The following is a 19,723-nucleotide window of genomic DNA, read 5'->3' on the forward strand; positions in this document are numbered from 1 at the left end:
AGTATTGGTGTTCATAAGGTTCAGGGATCCTTTTGTTGCACATTATTGGAGCGAAATCAAATTTTCCTACTAGTGTAGTGGGGGCGTTTTCTCTCTAAGGATAGTGTTTGTACACTTCAACCCAGGCTAATTATTTCTTTCCCTAATTTATTTTTTCCTTGTATTTATTGTATGATATAGTGCATTGTTGATTCATGTGGTGTCAATTAAAATTATTTTGTTACTGTTATTTTGTCATTTAATTGAAGGATTTGCATTTTTCTTCTTATTTATTTCTTTCATTTTATTTTATTTTCTAAACATCTTAGAGAGAAAAATTTTCACTTGCTTCTTGAATAGTCTTTTTTGCAATAGCATTTTATTTTATCAAAATGTCTGTCATGGATATGATTAAGTCCTTTTCCAGTAATCCTGAAAAATTTACGGGTGAATTTTTTTTTTTCTGTTGGCAACAACAAATGAAATTCTGGCTTACTGAATTGGATTTATACTCTGTGATTGCTAAAAGAGAAATAAAAATTTCAATTTCCTCTACTGATATAGTTCAAATTGATGCAACCAAATCTTCTACCACTAAGCATGATGTTTCTGATAAAGATATTTTATGTCATGGACGCATTTTAAATGCTTTGGCTGGTAACATATATAAAAAATTTTGCCATACAAAAACTTCTATTGAGTTATGGGAAGCACTTGAATTGAAATATGGATCTGCTGAAAAAGGTTTAAGTCGATACTCTTGTGAAAAAAATGATTGAGTTTCAAATGATTGATGGAAAATCTATTTCATATCAGATTCATGAATTTGAAAACATTGTTTATGACATGAAATTGAAAGGAATTGTTTGGCCTGACATTATATTTGTGGCTTTCATGATTTCAAAATTGCCTCCTTCATGGACTGATTTTGCTCGAAGCCTAAAACATAAACATGAAGGTTTCACCTTTGATGATTTGCTTGTCTATCTCCGCATTTAGGATAAACATCATTCATCTCAAAATCACTTGCAAAAATCTTATTCTCACTCTAAGGCCTATCTTGTTGAGAGCTCTAGTAAACCTTTCTCTAAGTCCTTCAAAAAGCATGGGTTTAACAAAAATAAATTTAGTAGAAAGCCTTCTTTTTCTAAAAATAAGAACAATGCTTTTAATAACAACAATAAGCCTAAGAATAAAATTTCGGGGAATGAAATTTTTTGCTTTGTTTGTGGGCAAGCTAATCATTTGGCCAAAAATTGTTTTCAACGTCACTGCCAGCCTACGTCTTTCCCTAAACCTTAGGCTAATGTTGTTACCACCGGTGCTGCCTCTGATTCCCCATCTGACAGGTACCATGTCACTAGCCCTGAATTAAATTGTGTTTTTAACTCAAATGATTGGTTTATAGACTCTGGGGCTAATGCTCATGTGTGTGCTGATAAAAAAATATTTTCTTGATATCAGGAATCAAGCACACATACTGTGAGCATGGGGAATCGGAGTATGGCACATGTGTTAGGAGAAGGTCAAGTGAAGCTAGAGTTATCTTCAAGGAATTTTATTATTTTAGATGGCGTCTATCATATTTCTGATATTAGGAAAAATTTAATAAGTACTTCTTTGTTAGTCCAACAAGGGTACAAGGTTGTTTTTGAGTCCAATAGAGTTGTCATTACGAGACGTGGTGTTTTTATTGGTAAAGGCTACATTTGTGATGGTTTGTTTATGTTAAGTCTTATGTCTCATTCTATTAATAAAATATCCAATATTTCTTCTTTTGTTGCAAATGTTGAATGTTCTAATATGTGGCATGCTAGGCTTGGACATGTGAATTTGAATTCTATCAAAAGAATGATGTCTCTTAATCTTATTCCTAAGGATTCCATTGATTTAAAACAAAAATGTGAAATATGTATTCAAGAAAAGCAACCTAGAAAGAGTTTTACTACATGTATTGAAAGAGAAACTAACTTGCTTGAATTGGTTCATAGTGATGTATGTGATAGTAATGATGTGTTAACACGTGGTGGTAAGAGATATTTTATTACTTTCATTGATGATTTCTCCAAATATTACTATGTGTATTTAGTTAATAACAAAAGTAAATTGTTTGATAAATTCAGAGTATATAAAACAGAAGTACAAAATTAATTAGAAAGAAAAATTATACTTTTACATTCCGATAGAGGTGGAGAATAATCATATTTAGACATGAGTAATTTTTGTGAAATGCATGGTATTATTCATGAAGTGACACCTGCGTATGCTCCTCAATCTAATGGTATTGCGGAAAGAAAGAATTGTACCTTGCTTGATATGATGAATGTTATGCTTGTAAGTTCTGGTTTACCAAGTAATATGTGGGGTGAAGCTTTGTATTATGCATGTCATATTCTTAATAGAGTGCCTTATAAAAATTTTGAAAAAACCCCTTATGAGCTATGGAGAAAAAGAGAACCAAATCTAAAATATCTTAAAGTGTGGGGGTGTCTAGCAAAGGTTAACATCCCCATTAATAAGAAAAGGAAAATTGGACCAAAAACTGTTGATTGTGTTTTTGTTGGATATTATTTGCATAGTACTACTTATAGATTTTTGGTAGTTAATTCAGAAGTGTTTGAAATTTCTAATGGTACTATTATGGAATCTAGAGATGCCACTTTCTATGAAAATATTTTTCCTTTGAAAAATAAATTGTCTAAATCTATTTGTGATACTTCTTGTTCTAATTTGTCATCTTGTAGTAACACTAATAAGGACATTGTGTTTGAACCTAGGAGGAGTAAAAGATCTAAAAAAGTTAAGGATTTTGGTTCTGAATTTTGTTCTTTTTTGCTTGAAGATGATACTAAAACTTATGGTGAGGCCATGAGGTCTATTGATGCACCTTTTTGGAAAGAAGCTATTAACAATGAAATGAGTTCTCTTAAAATTAAGAAAACTTTGTTTCTTACTAATCTTCCCCCAGGTTGTAAAAGTATAGGTTGTAAGTGGGTTTTCCGAAAGAAATTAAGAACTGATGGATCTATAGAAAAATTTAAGGCAAGACTTGTTGTGATTGGGTGTAAACAAATAGAAGGTGAAGATTTCTTTGATACATATTCTCCCATTTCTAAAGTTACTACCATTAGGTTTTTAATTGCACTTGCTTGTGTTTTTAATCTAGAAATTCATCAAATGGATGTAAAAACTGTCTTTTATTGAATCAAGTGGCCTCGGAATAATTAAGAAGGGGAGGTTAAATTAATTATTAATGTGTTTTGACTAATTAAAAATTATCCTTCTTAATATTACTAGATTCAATTAGGCTTTACTACTAAGTTATGAGGAAGTAAAGAACAAAAAACAATAACATAGACAAAAGTAAAGCGGAAATAAAAGTACACAGCGGAAAAGTAAAAAGTGTAGGGAAGAAGAAGACAAACACAAGATTTATACTGGTTCGGCCACAACCCGTGCCTACGTCCAGTCCCCAAGCAGCCACCAGTTCTTGAGATTTCCAATAACCTTGTAAAATCCTTTACAAGCAAAGATCAACAAGGGATGTACCCTCCCTTGTTCTCTTTGAACAACCAAGTGGATGTACGCTCCACTTGAACTGATCCACAAGAGATGTACCCTCTCTTGTTCTCAGTATAACAATCCAAGTAGATGTACGCTCTACTTGTACCACAAAGGATGTACGCTCCAATGTGTTAAGACAAAGAATTCTTAGGTGGTTAGTCCCTTGAATCTTTGTAAGGGGAAACAAAAGAAATCTCAGGCGGTTAGTCCTTTGAAATCTTTTGTTTAAAGGGAAAGGGAAAAAGATATCTCAGGTAGTTAGTCCTTTGAAATCTTATGTCAAGAGGGAGAAGGGAAGAAACAAAAGAATTCTCCGGCGGTTAGTCCTTTGAATCTTTTGACAAGAGAGAAGGAATGAAGAAAAAGAATAGCACAAGTTTTTGGTCAATGAACTTTTCTTGAAAGAGAAAGTATTGAACAAAAACTTTTAGAAAGATGAAGAGAAATGAATGAAAGAAATCTGTTATGCATGAAAGGAATCAATCTTTTTAAATTTGTGTCATGGTCACATATTTATGATCATTTGATGAGTCAAGTTAAAGTTTGTGACTCTTGGCAATTTTTTTAAAACTGGTCACTTTTTAAAAGTTATGACTCTTTTGAAAACTAGTTACTTTAAAAGTTGTGACTCTTTTGATAAACTCTTCAGAAACAAGTCACTTTAAGAATTGTGACTTTAGGTAATTTATTTTTCGAAATCAGTCACTGGTAATCGATTACCATCATAGTGTAATCAATTACACATCAACAGATGTGACTTTTCATGTTTAAATTTGAAAATCAAAACGTTTAGCAAGACTGGTAATCAATTACAAGTATTGTGTAATCGATTACACAAGTTTGAAATGATTTGAAAAAGTTTTATCACAAGTTCTAACTCTTGAAATTTGAAATCTAACGTTTTAAAATATTGGTAATCGATTACATGATTATGGTAATCGATTACAGCTTTGTAAATCAGTTTTGAAAAGAATGCTGGCTACTGGTAATCGATTACTGCCTTCTGGTAATCAATTACCAGAGAGTAAAACTCTTTGGTAAAAGATTTTTCTTTTTGAAAAAATTCTTGTGCTATTCAATGTTTTGAAAAACTCTTTTAATACTTATCTTGATTGAGTCTTCTCTTGATTCTTGAATCTTGAGTCTTGAATCTTTACTTGAATCTTGAATCTTGATCTTGATTCTTGAAACTTATTTGACTCTAGATTCTTTGGCATCATCAAAATAATCTTGGAAGGCATTGCTTCCACACCTTTTTAAATGGTGAATTAGAAGAAGAAATTTATATGAGCCAACCTGAAGGCTTTGTAGAACCGGGGAAGGAAAAGAAAGTTTGAAAACTTGTTAAATCTTTATATGGTTTGAAACAAGCTCCAAAGCAATGACACGAAAAGTTTGATCAAGTTGTTCTTTCGTATGGTTTTCAAATCAACAATAGTGATAAATGTGTGTATGTGAAACAATTTGATGATAATGGATGTGTCATTTTATGTTTGTATGTGGATGACATATTGATATTTGATAGTAATATGCAATTCATAAATGATGTGAAGTCTTTCTTGTCTAGAAATTTTGATATGAAGAACCTTGGTCCTGTAGATATGATTTTGGGTATTAAGCTTATAAAGAAAAATGATGGCATGATTTTAACCCAATCACACTATGTTGAAAAGCTATTGAAGAAGTTTAATTATTTTGATGTGAAACTTGTTTCTACTCCTTATGACTCATCCATTAAGTTAAAGAAAAATTTGAGTAAAGGAATTTCTTCACATAAATATTCTCAAATTATTGGTTCTTTGTCATAACTGAATTAGTTTTGGCACCAAAGTATAGTCTTTGTTCCTAGGACTAGCATCTAGAGTGTATATATGCTTGATCATGTTATTCATTGAATAAAGAGACTGAAAATTAGAGTTTTCTTGCAGATAAATAGAGAGTTCAATAGAGAAAGAGAGCTAGGAGATTAAGGGAGGTTTTGGATAAGAGAAACCAAGAGAGATCAAAGCTAGTTGCTACTTGTATTGAACTTGTAATGTTTCATGATCAATGTGATGATGATGAGCTGCATTTCCCGTGGATGTAGGCACATTGCCGAACCACGTAAACTCATGGTGTAGATTCTTGCTTGTTGCTTTGCTATATTTTCTTTTCTTTGATCTTATGCAGGTTCATAGCAAAAGTAGGGAACAAGAACCAACAAGTGGCACCGTCTGTGGGAACAAGATCAAGATCAAGAAAGATGGGAACAACAAAGTACGATATTGAGAAATTTTCAAGGGAAAATGACTGTGGGTTATGGAGGATCAAGATGGAAGCAATCTTGATTCAACATGGTTGTGCAGAAACTCTTAAAGGAGAAGAAAGGATGTCGGAATCTCTAAACTCAAAGGAGAAATCAGAAATGATTAATAGAGCCAAAAGTGCAATCATTCTATGCCTTGGAGGTAAAGCTTTAAGAGAAGTTGCAAGAGAAAAGACATCAGCCTCAATGTGGTTGAAACTGGAGTCATTGTATATGACAAAGTCCCTTGCAAATCAGCTATGCTTGAAGGGAACAAGAGGAAAGAAGTCCAGACCAAGGTCAAGGGATTCAAAGAATGGCCAGAAAACAAAATTCAAATGCTTTAATTGTCACAAGACTGGTCATTTCAAGAAAGACTGCCCAGACAAGATCAAGAAAGGATCTTTGGACTCTGCTGACATAATTGAAGCCTCTGAAGGTTATGAGAGTGCAGGTGTTTTAGTAGCCTCAAAAACCAAAACACAAATAGAATGGATTATGGATTTTGGATACTCATATCACAGCAGCCCGAGAAAGGATTATTTTGAAACCTTAGAACTGAAACCAGAAGGAGTTGTACTGCTAGGAGACAACTATCCCTGTAAGGTACAAGGCATTAGAATGGTGAGACTGAAGATGTTTGATAACAGAGAGTACCTACTGAAAAATGTAAGGTACATTCCAGAACTCAAAAGAAATCTTATTTCCATAAACATGTTTGATGATCTAGGATATTCAACTAGAACTTTAAATGGCGTTCTTAAGATTTCAAATGGATCTTTAGTCATTGCCAAGGGTAACAAGAATAAAAGTAATGGCTTGTTTATTCTTAAAGGTTCCACTATTATTGGACATGCATCAGTAGCTAGTAATACATTGATTGATAAAACAAAACTTTGGCATTTGAGATTAGGTCATGTTAGTGAAAGAGGATTACATGAACTTGAGAAACAAAATCTGTTAGGTGGTGATAAACTAGATAAACTTGAATTTTGTGATCATTGTGTGCTTGGTAAATCACATAGAATAAGCTTTGGCACTGGTATTCATGTTTCATCTAGGCCTTTTGAGTATGTGCATTCTGATTTATGGGGACCATCTAGAGTGAAAACTCATGGTGGAAGCTCATACTTTCTCACCATCATAGATGATTTCTCAAGAAGAGTATGGCTGTATGTTTTGAAAAATAAGTCAGAAGCTTTTCAAAAATTCAGAGAATGGCATACTCTAATTGGAAATCAACTTGGTAAAAAATAAAAAGTTTTAAGGACTGACAATGGCCTGGAGTTTGTTTCAGAGAAATTCAATGAGTTTTGTAGGAAAGTAGGCATCAAAAGGCACAAAACAATCCCTCACACACCACAACAGAATGGTTTGGCAGAAAGAATGAATAGGACCATTTTGGAAAGAATGAGGTGCATGCTATTAAGTGCAGGACTGCCAAAGACCTTTTGGGGTGAAGCTGCAAACACGATAGCCTATGTGATTAACAGATGTTCATCATCAACTTTAGACTTCAAGACACCAATGGAAGCTTGGAGTGGTGAACCACCTAATTACTTAGGATTAAAGGTGTTTGGATCACTGGCCTTTGCTTATGTTAAACAAGGAAAGCTGGATGCAAGGGCTGTAAAGTGTGTGTTCATTGGCTATCCTGAAGGAGTTAAAGGGTACAAGCTGTGGAAATTGGAACCTGGTGAGACAAGATGCATCATTAGCAGGGATGTAACCTTTGATGAGAGCAGAATGGCAATGCTAAGCAAGAAGCAGAAGGATAACAACTCAAGTAATGAGAATACCAATTTTGAGGTGGAGCATTCTGTGATTTCAGATCATGGCAGTGGAGATACTATTGATCACACTGATCAAGGGGAAGTTGGAGATAATGAAGAGTTGGGTACTCAGCATGACTTGTCCAATTATCAATTGACTAGAGATAAAGCAAAAAGGGTGATAAAGCCTACAAAGAGGTATGGTCATGCTGACATTATCTGTTATGCCCTGAATGTTGCTGAGGAAACTCAAAATTCAGAACCAAGGACCTGGAGGGAAGCAATTGAAAGTGAAGACGGTCAGCTGTGGCTTCAGGCAATGAATGAAGAAATGGAATCCTTAAGAAAGAACAAGACCTGGATACTTATGGATCAACCCAAGAAGCAGAAGGTTGTTGGATGTAAGTAGATTTTCAAGAAGAAAGAAGGCATTCCAGGAGTAGAAAGGCCTAGATTCAAGGCAATATTGGTAGCAAAAGACTTTACACAGGTTAAAGGAATTGATTACAATGAGATTTTTTCACTAGTTGTGAAGCATTGTTTAATAAGAATCATACTTGGTCTGGTAAATCGGTATGATTTGGAACTTGAACAGCTAGTTGTTAAAACAACTTTTCTCCATGGAAATCTGAAGGAAACCATTTACATGAATCAGCCTGAAGGTTTTGAAGAAGGGGAGAACAAGGTGTGTTTGCTGAAAAAATCTTTGTATGGACTGAAGCAAAGCCCTCGAATGTGGTATCTGAAATTTGATGAGTTCTTGATCAGATATGGCTTCATTAGAAACAGATATGACAACTATGTATATATCCTGAAAGAGGGAAAAATGTGTGTTCTCTACCTTCTCTTGTATGTGGATGACATCCTCATAGCAAGTGCTAATAAGGAAGAGATTAGAAAACTCAAAGAAAGCTTGAACACATAATTTGAGATAAAAGATCTAGGGTCAGCTAGAAGGATACTCGGGATTGATATTCATAGGGATAGAGCAAAGGGTGAATTATTCTTGTCCCAAAGCAATTACCTCAAGAAAGTGGTGGAAAGGTTTAGGATGCATCAAAGCAAACCTATTAGCACACCACTTGGCAATCATACAAAGCTATCTGTTATTCAAGCACCAGAAACAGCTAAAGAAAGGTCTAAAATGAATCAAACACCCTATGTCAGTGGTGTTGGAAGCATAATGTATGGAATGGTTTGCAGCAGACCTGACTTGGCTCATGCAGTAAGCATAATAAGCAGGTTCATGGAAGATCCTGGCAGTGCTTACTGGGAAGCTATGAAGTGGACATTAAGGTATCTAAATGGATCTTTGAAAGCTGGATTAAGGTACAAGAAGACACTACATGAGGCAGCAATCATAGGCTATGTAGATGTGGATTTTGCAGGAAATGTAGACACAAGGAAATCCTTAACATGATATGTGTTTACTTTGTTTGGTATAACAATCAGTTGGAAAGCAAATCAACAATCACTTGTTGCTCTTTCAACAACTGAAGCAGAGTACATGGCCCTAGCTGAAGGAGTGAAGGAAGCAATCTGACTCAAAGGTATGGTAAATGAACTTGGAATAGCACAAGCTTGTGTCACAATTCACTATGACAGTCAAAGTGTCATTCTCTTAGCAAATCACCAAATGTACCATGAGAGGACAAAACACATAGATGTGAAACTATACTTCATCAGAGATGTGATTGAATCTGAGAAGGTGAAAGTGGAAAAGGTTTCAACAGAAGAAAACTCGGCTGATATGTTCACAAAGTCCCTCTCTAGTGTCAAGTTCAAGCACTGCCTGGACTTGATCAATTTTGAAGATGCCTAAAGCAGATTGGTAGAAGTGCAGTCCTGAATCACAAGATACACACTCGCTGATTTGGAGTCAAGGTGGAGATTTGGGGTGTGTGACTCAAAATCACAAAAGGCACAAGTGGGAAGGTTTTAAGTGATGTTGTCATAACTGAATTCAATTGTCATAATTGAATTAGTTTTAGCACCAAAGTATAGCCTTTGTTCCTAGGACTAGCATCTAGAGTGTATATATGTTTGATCATGTTATTCATTGAATAAAGAGGCTGAAAAATAAAGTTTTCTTGTAGAAAAATAGAGAGTTCAATAGAGAAAGAGAGCTAGGAGATTGAGGGAGGTTTTGGATAAGAGAAACCAAGAGAGATCAAAGCTAGTTGATGCTTGTATTGAACTTGTAATGTTTCATGATCAATGTGATGATGATGAGTTGTATTTCCCGTGGATGTAGGCACATTGTTGAACCACGTAAACTCATGGTGTAGATTCTTGCTTGTTGCTTTGCTGTATTTTCTTTTCTTTAATCTTGAGCAGGTTCTACAGCAAAAGTGGGGAACAAGAACCAACAACACCCGTCTCCATGTGATTGGTGATCCCATGAATGGAGTTCAACGGGTAACAATGAAATTGTTTATTGACTAAAGTACACAAAAATAAAATTTGGCGGAGCTGTTCCATTTCTCATTTCTATGACGAAGTGTATTATAAATTGTGACAACATTAAGGTTGATGTATTTATATATGTGTATTTTTGGTATAAAAAAATATCTCTTAATGAATCCGATGACAATTATTGTAGGGGTGGGGGTCACAAACCACTCTTTGAGGATTCACCTAGTGAGTGTGGTGGTGGGGCCGTCACTTTGAGATATGAGCTAATATCTAAGTGACACTCACGAAATAAGATACATGCGCAAGGCCATGTAACGCACTACCACTGATTAGAACCTAATTGAACGTCAATATTGTAGGGGTTGTGTACTAAAGTCCGGTTAAAGAATATGTAGTTCATGATAATTAAGTCACTATATTTTTCTCGGGTGGAAGTTCATAAACACTAGATATAAGGCTCAAACCTAGAAGGTTCCTTTTACCGAAATACAATATCACATGCTCTTTTTCTTACGTTTTTATACAAATTATCTTTTAAAAAATATATTTTAAAATTTTAAATTATGTGGGAGAAAGTTAGTAAATATTTGTTTTATAATTTAAAATTTATAAATATATATTACTTATATTAATTCAATTTTATAAAATAAAATATTTATTTTAGAATCTGTTACGTAAAATTAGATTTTCTATCTTTTTAAGATTTTGTTTTAATGAGTGAATAATTTGTTACGTTTGTTTTGACACCTGTAAGTTAGTTTCCAACGATCATATCTGGTCGAGTCTTTGATAATATATATTTCTAAAAGGAATGTACGTAATAGTTTATTGACAACTTTGATCATTGCCGATCAATATTATATTATGTATTAAGGTATTAATTTGTGCATCAAATAGGTATAGTATAGATTCAATGAATCTTTTAAATAGCTTATAGTATAATGTTTTTTGGCGGATTATTTAAATAGCTTTTGACTCTTTTAAATTCTTTTTTATTGAAGTTTATCAATTTTTTTTTGCTTGCTTGCATAAGTTTTATAGTCAAATATTTTATAGCTAATTATTGTGTCCTAAAGGTTATTAAAAATTTATTTATATTGTTTATATATTAAACAACCCTTTATTATGTTATACTGTTATATGACGCACGCTTGATAAAAAAAAAATTATTATGGAAGGGGTTGAAAAATTAATCAATTATGTAAGGCATCAAACTTATTATGTTAATGAGGGGTAATAATGCAATGACATTGGTTTTTAGTTACATTCATTAATTATAAGGAACGATTACTTGGTTTTATTTGAAGGGTAGCACACGGGTGTGTTTGGAAAAATGTAGGGTTCAATGTAATCCATGTTTTTTTTTTTCCAAATTCATTAATTACTCCTCCATTTTTTTTTAACAATTATGTTTCCAATTATATTTTGGCTAAAATAAATTATATTATTTATTTATGAAAAAATATTTATCACAAATCATATATATATATATATATATATATATATATATATATATATATATATATATATATTATTGAGGGCTTGACCCTCGGTAGGTTATCGAAGAAAAATATAAAATTAGTATCATTTTTCTTGACTTCACTAGTAGCTAATTAGTAATTATCCAGACCTAAATCCCAACAAAAATTCGACTTTCGCATTTATATCAGGGATAACTAACTAAAGGCTAAATTACTCAGAGTTAAATCTCAATAAATCATATTCAAACCCCAAATTTCTCACTTTATATATTATTTGCATATTATCAAAAGTTTTTTCAAGGTCTTCACCCATCAACAATATTTAATTACCAACAAGGAAATTAGCAATGGATTAAAGACAAGTGATATAATCTATAAAAGTCCAAAATAAATGTAGTTTACTTTAAGTAAGATTGAGCTATGTGACCACTTGCTCCTTTAGGATAGAAGCCACCACGAACATGTTCATCACCACTTCCATATACTATCCTCAATATTTCTTCTGGAGTCCTTGAATATGCCAATGAGTTTACGTCACCAGCAAGAATGTTACCTCTAACTTTGCCCTCGGCACCCAGCCCTGTAGGCACAACAATGCCTTCATCTTTCAAACCTCTATTTCCTAACTTGCTCCTAAGTATAGAAATGCGGTTTGTGAACTCTTCCACGGCCACGCCATATGGTGGCACCAACTGTTCTTTACGTTCATACAACAATTCTCTTAAAACTGCATCTTGTCCAGACTCTACTCCTAGAAGCCCCGCAACAAGCTGTTCATGTATATATACACACATTGTCATTATTCGATCACACTTTTTTCTGATATCGAAATAAGAACATTTCAGACAATTTATTTTTAGTTCTTTTATTTTTCATTCATTTAACAAATTACATTAATTAGTGAGTAATCAATTGAAATTATGCATTCATTAATTATATGATAGGAGTATAATTTTTTATTTCATGCATTCACTTTGATTATTATGCATTCACTAATTATATGATAGGAGTATAATTTTTTTATAAAATCAATTGAAATTGATTTTGAACTAACATGTATAAGAGAAAAAAATTATTATATATATATATATATATATATATATATATTATAAAATCCATTCCATTAAGGAATTATATTTTTTAAACTATTATAAATAAATATATATTTTGCCCAATTAAAAATAGTCAATTTAAATAATTACGTATTTATAGGAAAATGAAATATTCAAAGTATTATTTTCTTAACTTTACTCAATGATATTTAATTACAAAGTTACTTTAAAAATGTCAGCAAGAAATATAAATTAATCCTATAGTTTAAATAAATAATTATTATAATATACTTTCGACATTAAGTGTATTCCACATATACAAAGACGGGTTAGTAAAGAGAGTAAAGTTTAACGATGAATTAGGATACATGGAATCAATATATCATGTGTGTATTTGCAAAATAATAAAATTTAGGGGACAAATACTATTATTCAAAAAAGATATCATATTTTTTTTAATTGAAATATTTTATCACGAAACTGTATATTTTTAAAATGATTAAAATATGTGGGTGACAAGAAAGTGATGCGTCTAGATTTTTATCCCCAGATAATGAACCAAGTTTATATACATGAATATATTAGATGAGTTGATTTTGGGGTTTTACCTCCCTAGAAGTAGCACTTTGCAGCAGTCGATTGGCACCAACATAACCAGTGAGGCCAACATAGGGAATCACATAAGATGCAATTATAAAGTTGAGTGAATTAGCATAGGGATCAAAGGGAGGAACCAAAGGTTTCCCAAATGCATTGTCCATTAGTTTGGCAAAAGATTTTGAGCTTAGATCCAGCAATGGCCTAGGGAACCCTCTCACTTTGCTCTTTATGGCCCTGCAATTAGTTAGGACACAACCATTGAGATATTAATGTTCTCTATTTTTTTTTTCCTCCTAAGAGTAATTGTAAATGCAAAGAGCAGAGACAAAACAAAACCTTAAGTGTCCAACTTCCTGAAAAGCAAACTGCAAGATGACATCATTGGTAAGACTGTCAAGTTCAACCTTTTTGGCACCAATGGGAGGGGGTCCTCCCCCAGTTAGGTTTGGAGCAGCTACATCTAATCCATGCCCCAAAGCCCCAAACAAGAAAAACTCAGCCTCTAAGTATTCCAAATTGAGAGCAAATTCTAACAGATCAGCATCTTTGGATTTTGGGAATTTTGCACTTGCAAACAACACAGAAGAAGAATAGTCTAGGAGAATCAAGGGAAGGACTAGTGAGGCAAGTAAAACAAAAATAGAGGCTCTATCTCTAGAAATGTAAGGTGCCATCCTTTACTTTTGCCTTTTTTTTCCCCAAGTGATGATATGATGCATAATGTCACCTATGTATGCATTTATATATAACGATCCTTTTGGTTCTTGTAGCAATACAAGGAAATGCCACGTGGCAAGATAATGCCATTTAATTTTTGGATTTGATATGTTGGGGAAATACTAGTTACTTACTTTGTTTGGTTAGTCGACATTCTAATAAAATATTATAATTAGTGTTTATAGCTAAAATTGACTCATATGAGACATTTATTAAATTTAATAAATACATTATATTTAAGAAATATTATAATTAATTCATTGTAAGTACAATTGACTTTCCAATAGCATTAAATATATTATGTAGTCAATTATTAAGGATATACATTTATATATTTATTAGTTTATTAATATATATTTAAAATTTTATATTTTAACCAGCATTAAATATGTTTTATCACTAATTCCCTTAACAATAATAATAAAAATAAAATTTTCAATGTTTTTAAATATATACTCCCTTCATTCCATTATAATTGTCCTTCTATGAATACAACAAAATATTAATAAATGGATGAAAAAGAATAAAAAATTTTAAAAATTAATCTTATACTTTTTTTTTAAAAGACCAAAGTAAATTTTATTAAGAATCAAGCTAAACATAAATCTTATCTTATTAATTTATTTTTATTTTTTATTCATTATTAATATTATAAGAGATATAAGTAAAAAAAATCACCAATTTTACGTTGAAAAAATAAAATAAAATTTATTTTTATATTTTTTTTCTTACTCAATGATTATTATGATTTGAAGGGACAATTAATTTATTAAATTTAATAATAGAATACGTTTAATAATATAATATATTTATTTTGATACTTAGGAACCCAGACAATAACGAGGATGAGTTGGCTTTGGCTTGAAAGTGTGAATGAGCATAAGGATATGAGATTTTAAGTTAAAATATGTGGGTGATTCCTAATAAATATTTGAGTTTTTTTAATATATATATATATATATATATATATATATATATTATTTTTGCTCTTGGATAAAATAACTATTTTATTATTGGTTCATTGTTCCTTTTTTTAGTCCCTAATAAATTAATAATTTTTTGTTTTCTTTCTAATGTTTTTTTTCATTTATTACTATTCCTTTGGAAAAGACTAAAAACAAACGAATTTTTTTAATCAGAGAATAAACATAAAAATATATTTGTCAATTAATCAACAACTTAAAAAAAGTGTAAAAGAACAAAAACAAAATTGATGTTTTATTAAGGACTCAATTCAAAAAAAAATTATATAAAGGAAGAAACACAAAATCCAAATATTTATTAGGATTCCAATCTTATTTTACCTTTGATTTTATAATGACAAGGATCATATCTTAACTTTTTTCGGAAAGTAAACATCATATCTTAACTTGATTGAGGAATCATGCCAAAAAAAAAAAACTTAATTGTTTATTACTGATCTAAATAAATTAAAATTGATATTTTTTAACTTCCGTCATTAAGATTCTTGATTCTTTGATGGGATTTTAATGTATCCCACAAGTTTAGTACTTTATCAGGCGCATTGGAAAAAATAAATATTTGTTATATACAACTAAAATTTATAATAAATAAATACTTTTAAAAATATAAATTATGTAATAAATAGGTAATTTAAACTTATAAATATAAATTTTTATGATAAATAATTTACATTGAGATATAATATTATCTTTATTTATTGGAATTTAAAATAAATTTTTAAATTTAAGTTAGAATTAAAAATATTGAAAATCAATAGAGTGAGAAAAGTATAATATTGAGTGTATTTAAATTTTGGAGATAAAGTATATAATGAGAAGAAAAGAGAGGGATTATAAAATATTTCTATATTATCTTTTTATATTTAAAAAAAAACTTCTCCAATTTAGTTTTACTAGCATGATTGGCCGTGTTATACACAAGTAAAGTATATATTAAATGAAAATATTTATTTTATTTTAAAAAAGAATTAAAATATAATTAATATATAAAATATTTAAATATAAATATAATTTAAAATTATAAATATGATAATTTACTATAAATGTAACTTAAATGATACTCTTTTGTATATTTTGATTATATATATATATATATATATATATATATATATATATATTCAGTGTATTGATCTTAGCATTTGTTCCTTCATGCTTGTTGTGAAATGGTAAATTATGGCATATTTTTAGGACTTGATTATTGTTGGAAAAAAGTTTTCATAGTCTTAACTAAAGCAAAATACTCAATGAACTTTGTGTCTAGGAATGATGCTTAGTTCATTTAGTTATTATGAGTCATTCTATTTCATTTATTAAGTTCTTTAGAGTCAAAATTTAATAATGGAACTAAGATTTTTTTTCAATTAAGGGATTGTTAATTGTTTGACAAGTGTACCAAAATATCCAAGTAGTAAAGACTTGGAAGTCCGAGTGTCGATTTTCCATAGAGACTTTGTTTTGTACTTGTGTTGAATAATTTCCAATTTCTAAGATGAGATAAGGTAAAAGATGAGCTAAAAGAAACAATAACTAAAATAATAGATATTAATAAGAAATAAAAGATATAATAGGGAATTCAATGAGATGAGAATGTTATGACCTAACATGCTCTAAGATGTGTTATTTTATGTTTTTCTCTACCAATTAAGTGAATTTTTCATACCCACGTCTATTAAAATACTTTTCCCCTGATGTCTCACAGTGACAAATATATTTTACTTATTTATCTCTCAAATGTCTTTGCAAAGATTCAATAGATAAAATGCATGAAGTTCTAATTCTAGATGTTTGTTTTGATGCATGGGCATAATGCAATCACTTTATGTTTAACAATATTTTTATTAAGATATATCTTCCTTCTAGTTCTATTAGGAATTATTCTCTTTCAAGCGACTAATCCCTAAAATTGATGTATGTAAGACTTCTATTAAGGATTACCCTTTGCAGAGCATTTAACCCCCTAAAGAGGATGAAAGGGTGAATGATACATGAAATTAAAATAAGAAAGGATAATAGGAAAGAAAATACTTGTTTGTATTGATAGATATTAAACATACCATACATCTTTTGGCTTTCTAAGCTAGCTAGACCCTAACTAAGGGTTTAGCCTCTCATAGTCATAAGAAGTCTTATATTTGAAAAGGGGTATAGAAACTGATGGAGGACAAGGGATGAATAAAGGAAATAGAAAATAATGAAAGAGAAGAAAAAAAATTCCTAACCTTGTGTTTGGATGGAGGATTTAAAAATTTCTAAAAAAATTCAAATACACAACATTTTAATTGTCTTGATTTAAATTTCTTTCATTTTATAAACATTTTGTTTGGCTGAAGCAATTCAATTTTTTGTATTTTAAATTCCTTATTTGGATAAAGTAATTCAATTTCAATAAAATTCAAATTTTCATTTTTAAATATTTATTTAAAAATTAAAATTTCAATATTAAATAAAATTAAATATTAGTCTTCATGCCTAAAATGCTGGTTATTTTAAAATATAAAATAAAATCCCCCTACACAGTCAACTCTGAATACTGTAATATATGGCAGAATGGATCTGAATAGTTTCCAATCCAGCAACAATGTCTGTATTATGATACTGACATACCCATGAAGTGCTATGGTCTCCTCCTAGAAATTGACTTACATCTACAACAGGGAAGATTGATCATTCTGATCTCCTCCTGAGCATGGATGAACAGATATCAAGAGCAAAAGAAGAGGCTTCTAGCAGGAAGGCACTGAAAATTATGTAAATTTTCAGTATGTACATAATTTATTCATTAAAAATTGTGCAATCTATTTTTTTATGATATATTTAAATGAGAAAAATAAAATAAAATACATACAACAATATATTTTCTGATATTTCAAATTCTTAAAATCTTAAGTTTCCACATTCAACAGAGGTTAAAGAAAGTCAAAATGCACAAAATTTCATTTTAAGCAGTCAAATTCATTCATCTCCCCAATGCTGCATCATGAAGGCTCCCCAAGATCTATAAGTCAAAAGCAGAGGAAAAACTAACACAGTTACACAAACACCTATCTATGAACCATTGATTGAAAATCCCCCAACTTCTTACAGAGAACATCTGCTGTTTGTGACAGGTAAGCATATATATTCTCACCTTTTTTCCTTTGTTCCAGCACATCTATGTGATCATTGTGGTACTAAAAGCATGTATCCTAGATCTACCCTCTATTCCTTCATTCATGGATGGTTTCAAGAGCAGCAATAGTGTTACTCATAGGTCTTGTGGGAATGTTTTACCAGGGCACTCAACTCCCCCCTTCAAACAACAGTGATTCATCAGATGATGGTGTTCCAGTTTCACCACCAAGAGTCAGACTCAGAGATGGGAGGTACTTGGCTTATAGAGAAAAGGGTGTCCCCAAGGACCAAGCAAAACACAGCATCATCATTGTACATGGCTTTGGAAGCTCCAAAGATATGAATTTTCTGGCACCCCAGGTATATATATACTTATCTCAATATCTCTTTACAAAACTTGCTTCTGTTGATTTGAAAATAGTAGACATGTTATATTGGATTAGTAAAATTAGATCTAATTAGACATGTTTGATTGAAAAAAAAAATTATGCAGAAACCATTAGACGTTGTAGTTCTGATTAGATACTTGGATACAAAGAAGAGGTGTTTAATGTTTATTAATATTTAAACCTTTTTGTTTTTCTTTTTTTTTTCCCACTAAGGTAACATTGACATTGATTCTACAGGAACTAATAGATGAATTGGGTATATATATTCTGCAATATGATCGAGCTGGGTATGGAGAGAGTGATCCAAACCCCAAACGCTCACTGAAAAGTGAAGCACTTGACATTGAAGAGCTTGCTGATCTGTTACAGATAGGGTCAAATTTTATTTGATCGGTGTCTCAATGGGATCATATGCTACCTGGAGTTGTTTCAACTACACACCCAACAGGCAAATTACAAGCCTCAAAATATACATTTCTAAACATATGTTTGGTTTCAGAAAATGTCAATTTTCATTTTTTATTTTCACAAATAATTATGAAAACGATATTACATTTCTAAACAATGTTTGGTTTCAGAAAGAAAGTAAAAATAAAAAGCACAAAGTCATTTTCTGTAACTATTTGTGAAAATAACATATTCTCAAGCCAAACTGGTCAAAATTCTCCCTTTTTATGTTGAAAATGGATTGTTAATTTCACCACAAGGTCAACATTTGTGCAGGCTAGCAGGTGTGACTATGATAGCTCCAGTGATAAAGTATCAAATTTATTATTTATAATAATTTTTTTAAGTTAACACTGACATCAAATTTTTTTAAGTTAGATAGAAATTTTAGATTGGAGTCTTAAATATCCGGTCATATTAAATATTTGTAAGAAAAAAATTATTATTTATAATAATTTTATCTAACTCAAATATAATTCAAGCATAATTTTTTAAAAAAAATCATGTAATTTAAAAGAAATAAATATATCAGTTTATTAGATTAATTGTGAGAAAAAGTTATCTGTCTATCAATCACGTGGCTGAATGTTTGTCTAGTATACGATTTTGAGAATATGTTCAGTATATACCATATGCCATAGCATACAGTGATCTGCAAGATATTGTAATAGCCTATAGTTAATGCCAAACTCGCACATGGAAAATGAAGTGCTGGCAAAAAGAAAAGGCTTTCTACAATGTCTGCTTCCATACCATATCAGGAAATAAAGCTCTAAACAATAGGAGGGCCAAACAATATTAACTAAAAAAAAGTCAAATCCTACTTTAGGGTAAATTGTTTTTTTTATGAATGATACTAGTGTATTTAACAACTTTGTGGATAATTTATTTTCAGTAAAAAAATTAGTTATTTATAGTAAAATCTCTCT

The 19,723-nt window shown here is 31.0% G+C and overlaps 2 protein-coding genes across 2 annotated transcripts; one reads left to right on the forward strand and one right to left on the reverse strand.

The window, feature by feature from the left end:
- Positions 1-11,736: 11,736 nt before the first annotated feature.
- Positions 11,737-13,863, reverse strand: LOC100800299 (desiccation-related protein PCC13-62). Its single transcript, XM_003542137.5, has 3 exons — positions 13,484-13,863; positions 13,156-13,381; positions 11,737-12,265 (listed from the first exon to the last, which is right to left on the reverse strand). The coding sequence occupies exons 1-3, from the start codon at positions 13,819-13,821 to the stop codon at positions 11,894-11,896; spliced, it is 936 nt and encodes a 311-aa protein (XP_003542185.1). The 5' UTR covers positions 13,822-13,863; the 3' UTR covers positions 11,737-11,893.
- Positions 13,864-18,020: 4,157 nt separating this feature from the next.
- LOC100792214 (uncharacterized) lies at positions 18,021-18,815 on the forward strand. The gene is made up of 2 exons (XM_014766318.3): positions 18,021-18,318; positions 18,585-18,815. Exons 1-2 carry the CDS (start codon positions 18,064-18,066, stop codon positions 18,735-18,737), a joined length of 408 nt encoding a protein of 135 aa, XP_014621804.1. The 5' UTR covers positions 18,021-18,063; the 3' UTR covers positions 18,738-18,815.
- The last annotated feature ends 908 nt before the right edge of the window (positions 18,816-19,723 follow it).

Source organism: Glycine max, chromosome 13 (assembly GCF_000004515.6).
Source record: "Glycine max cultivar Williams 82 chromosome 13, Glycine_max_v4.0, whole genome shotgun sequence".
Lineage (NCBI taxonomy): Eukaryota > Viridiplantae > Streptophyta > Magnoliopsida > Fabales > Fabaceae > Glycine > Glycine max.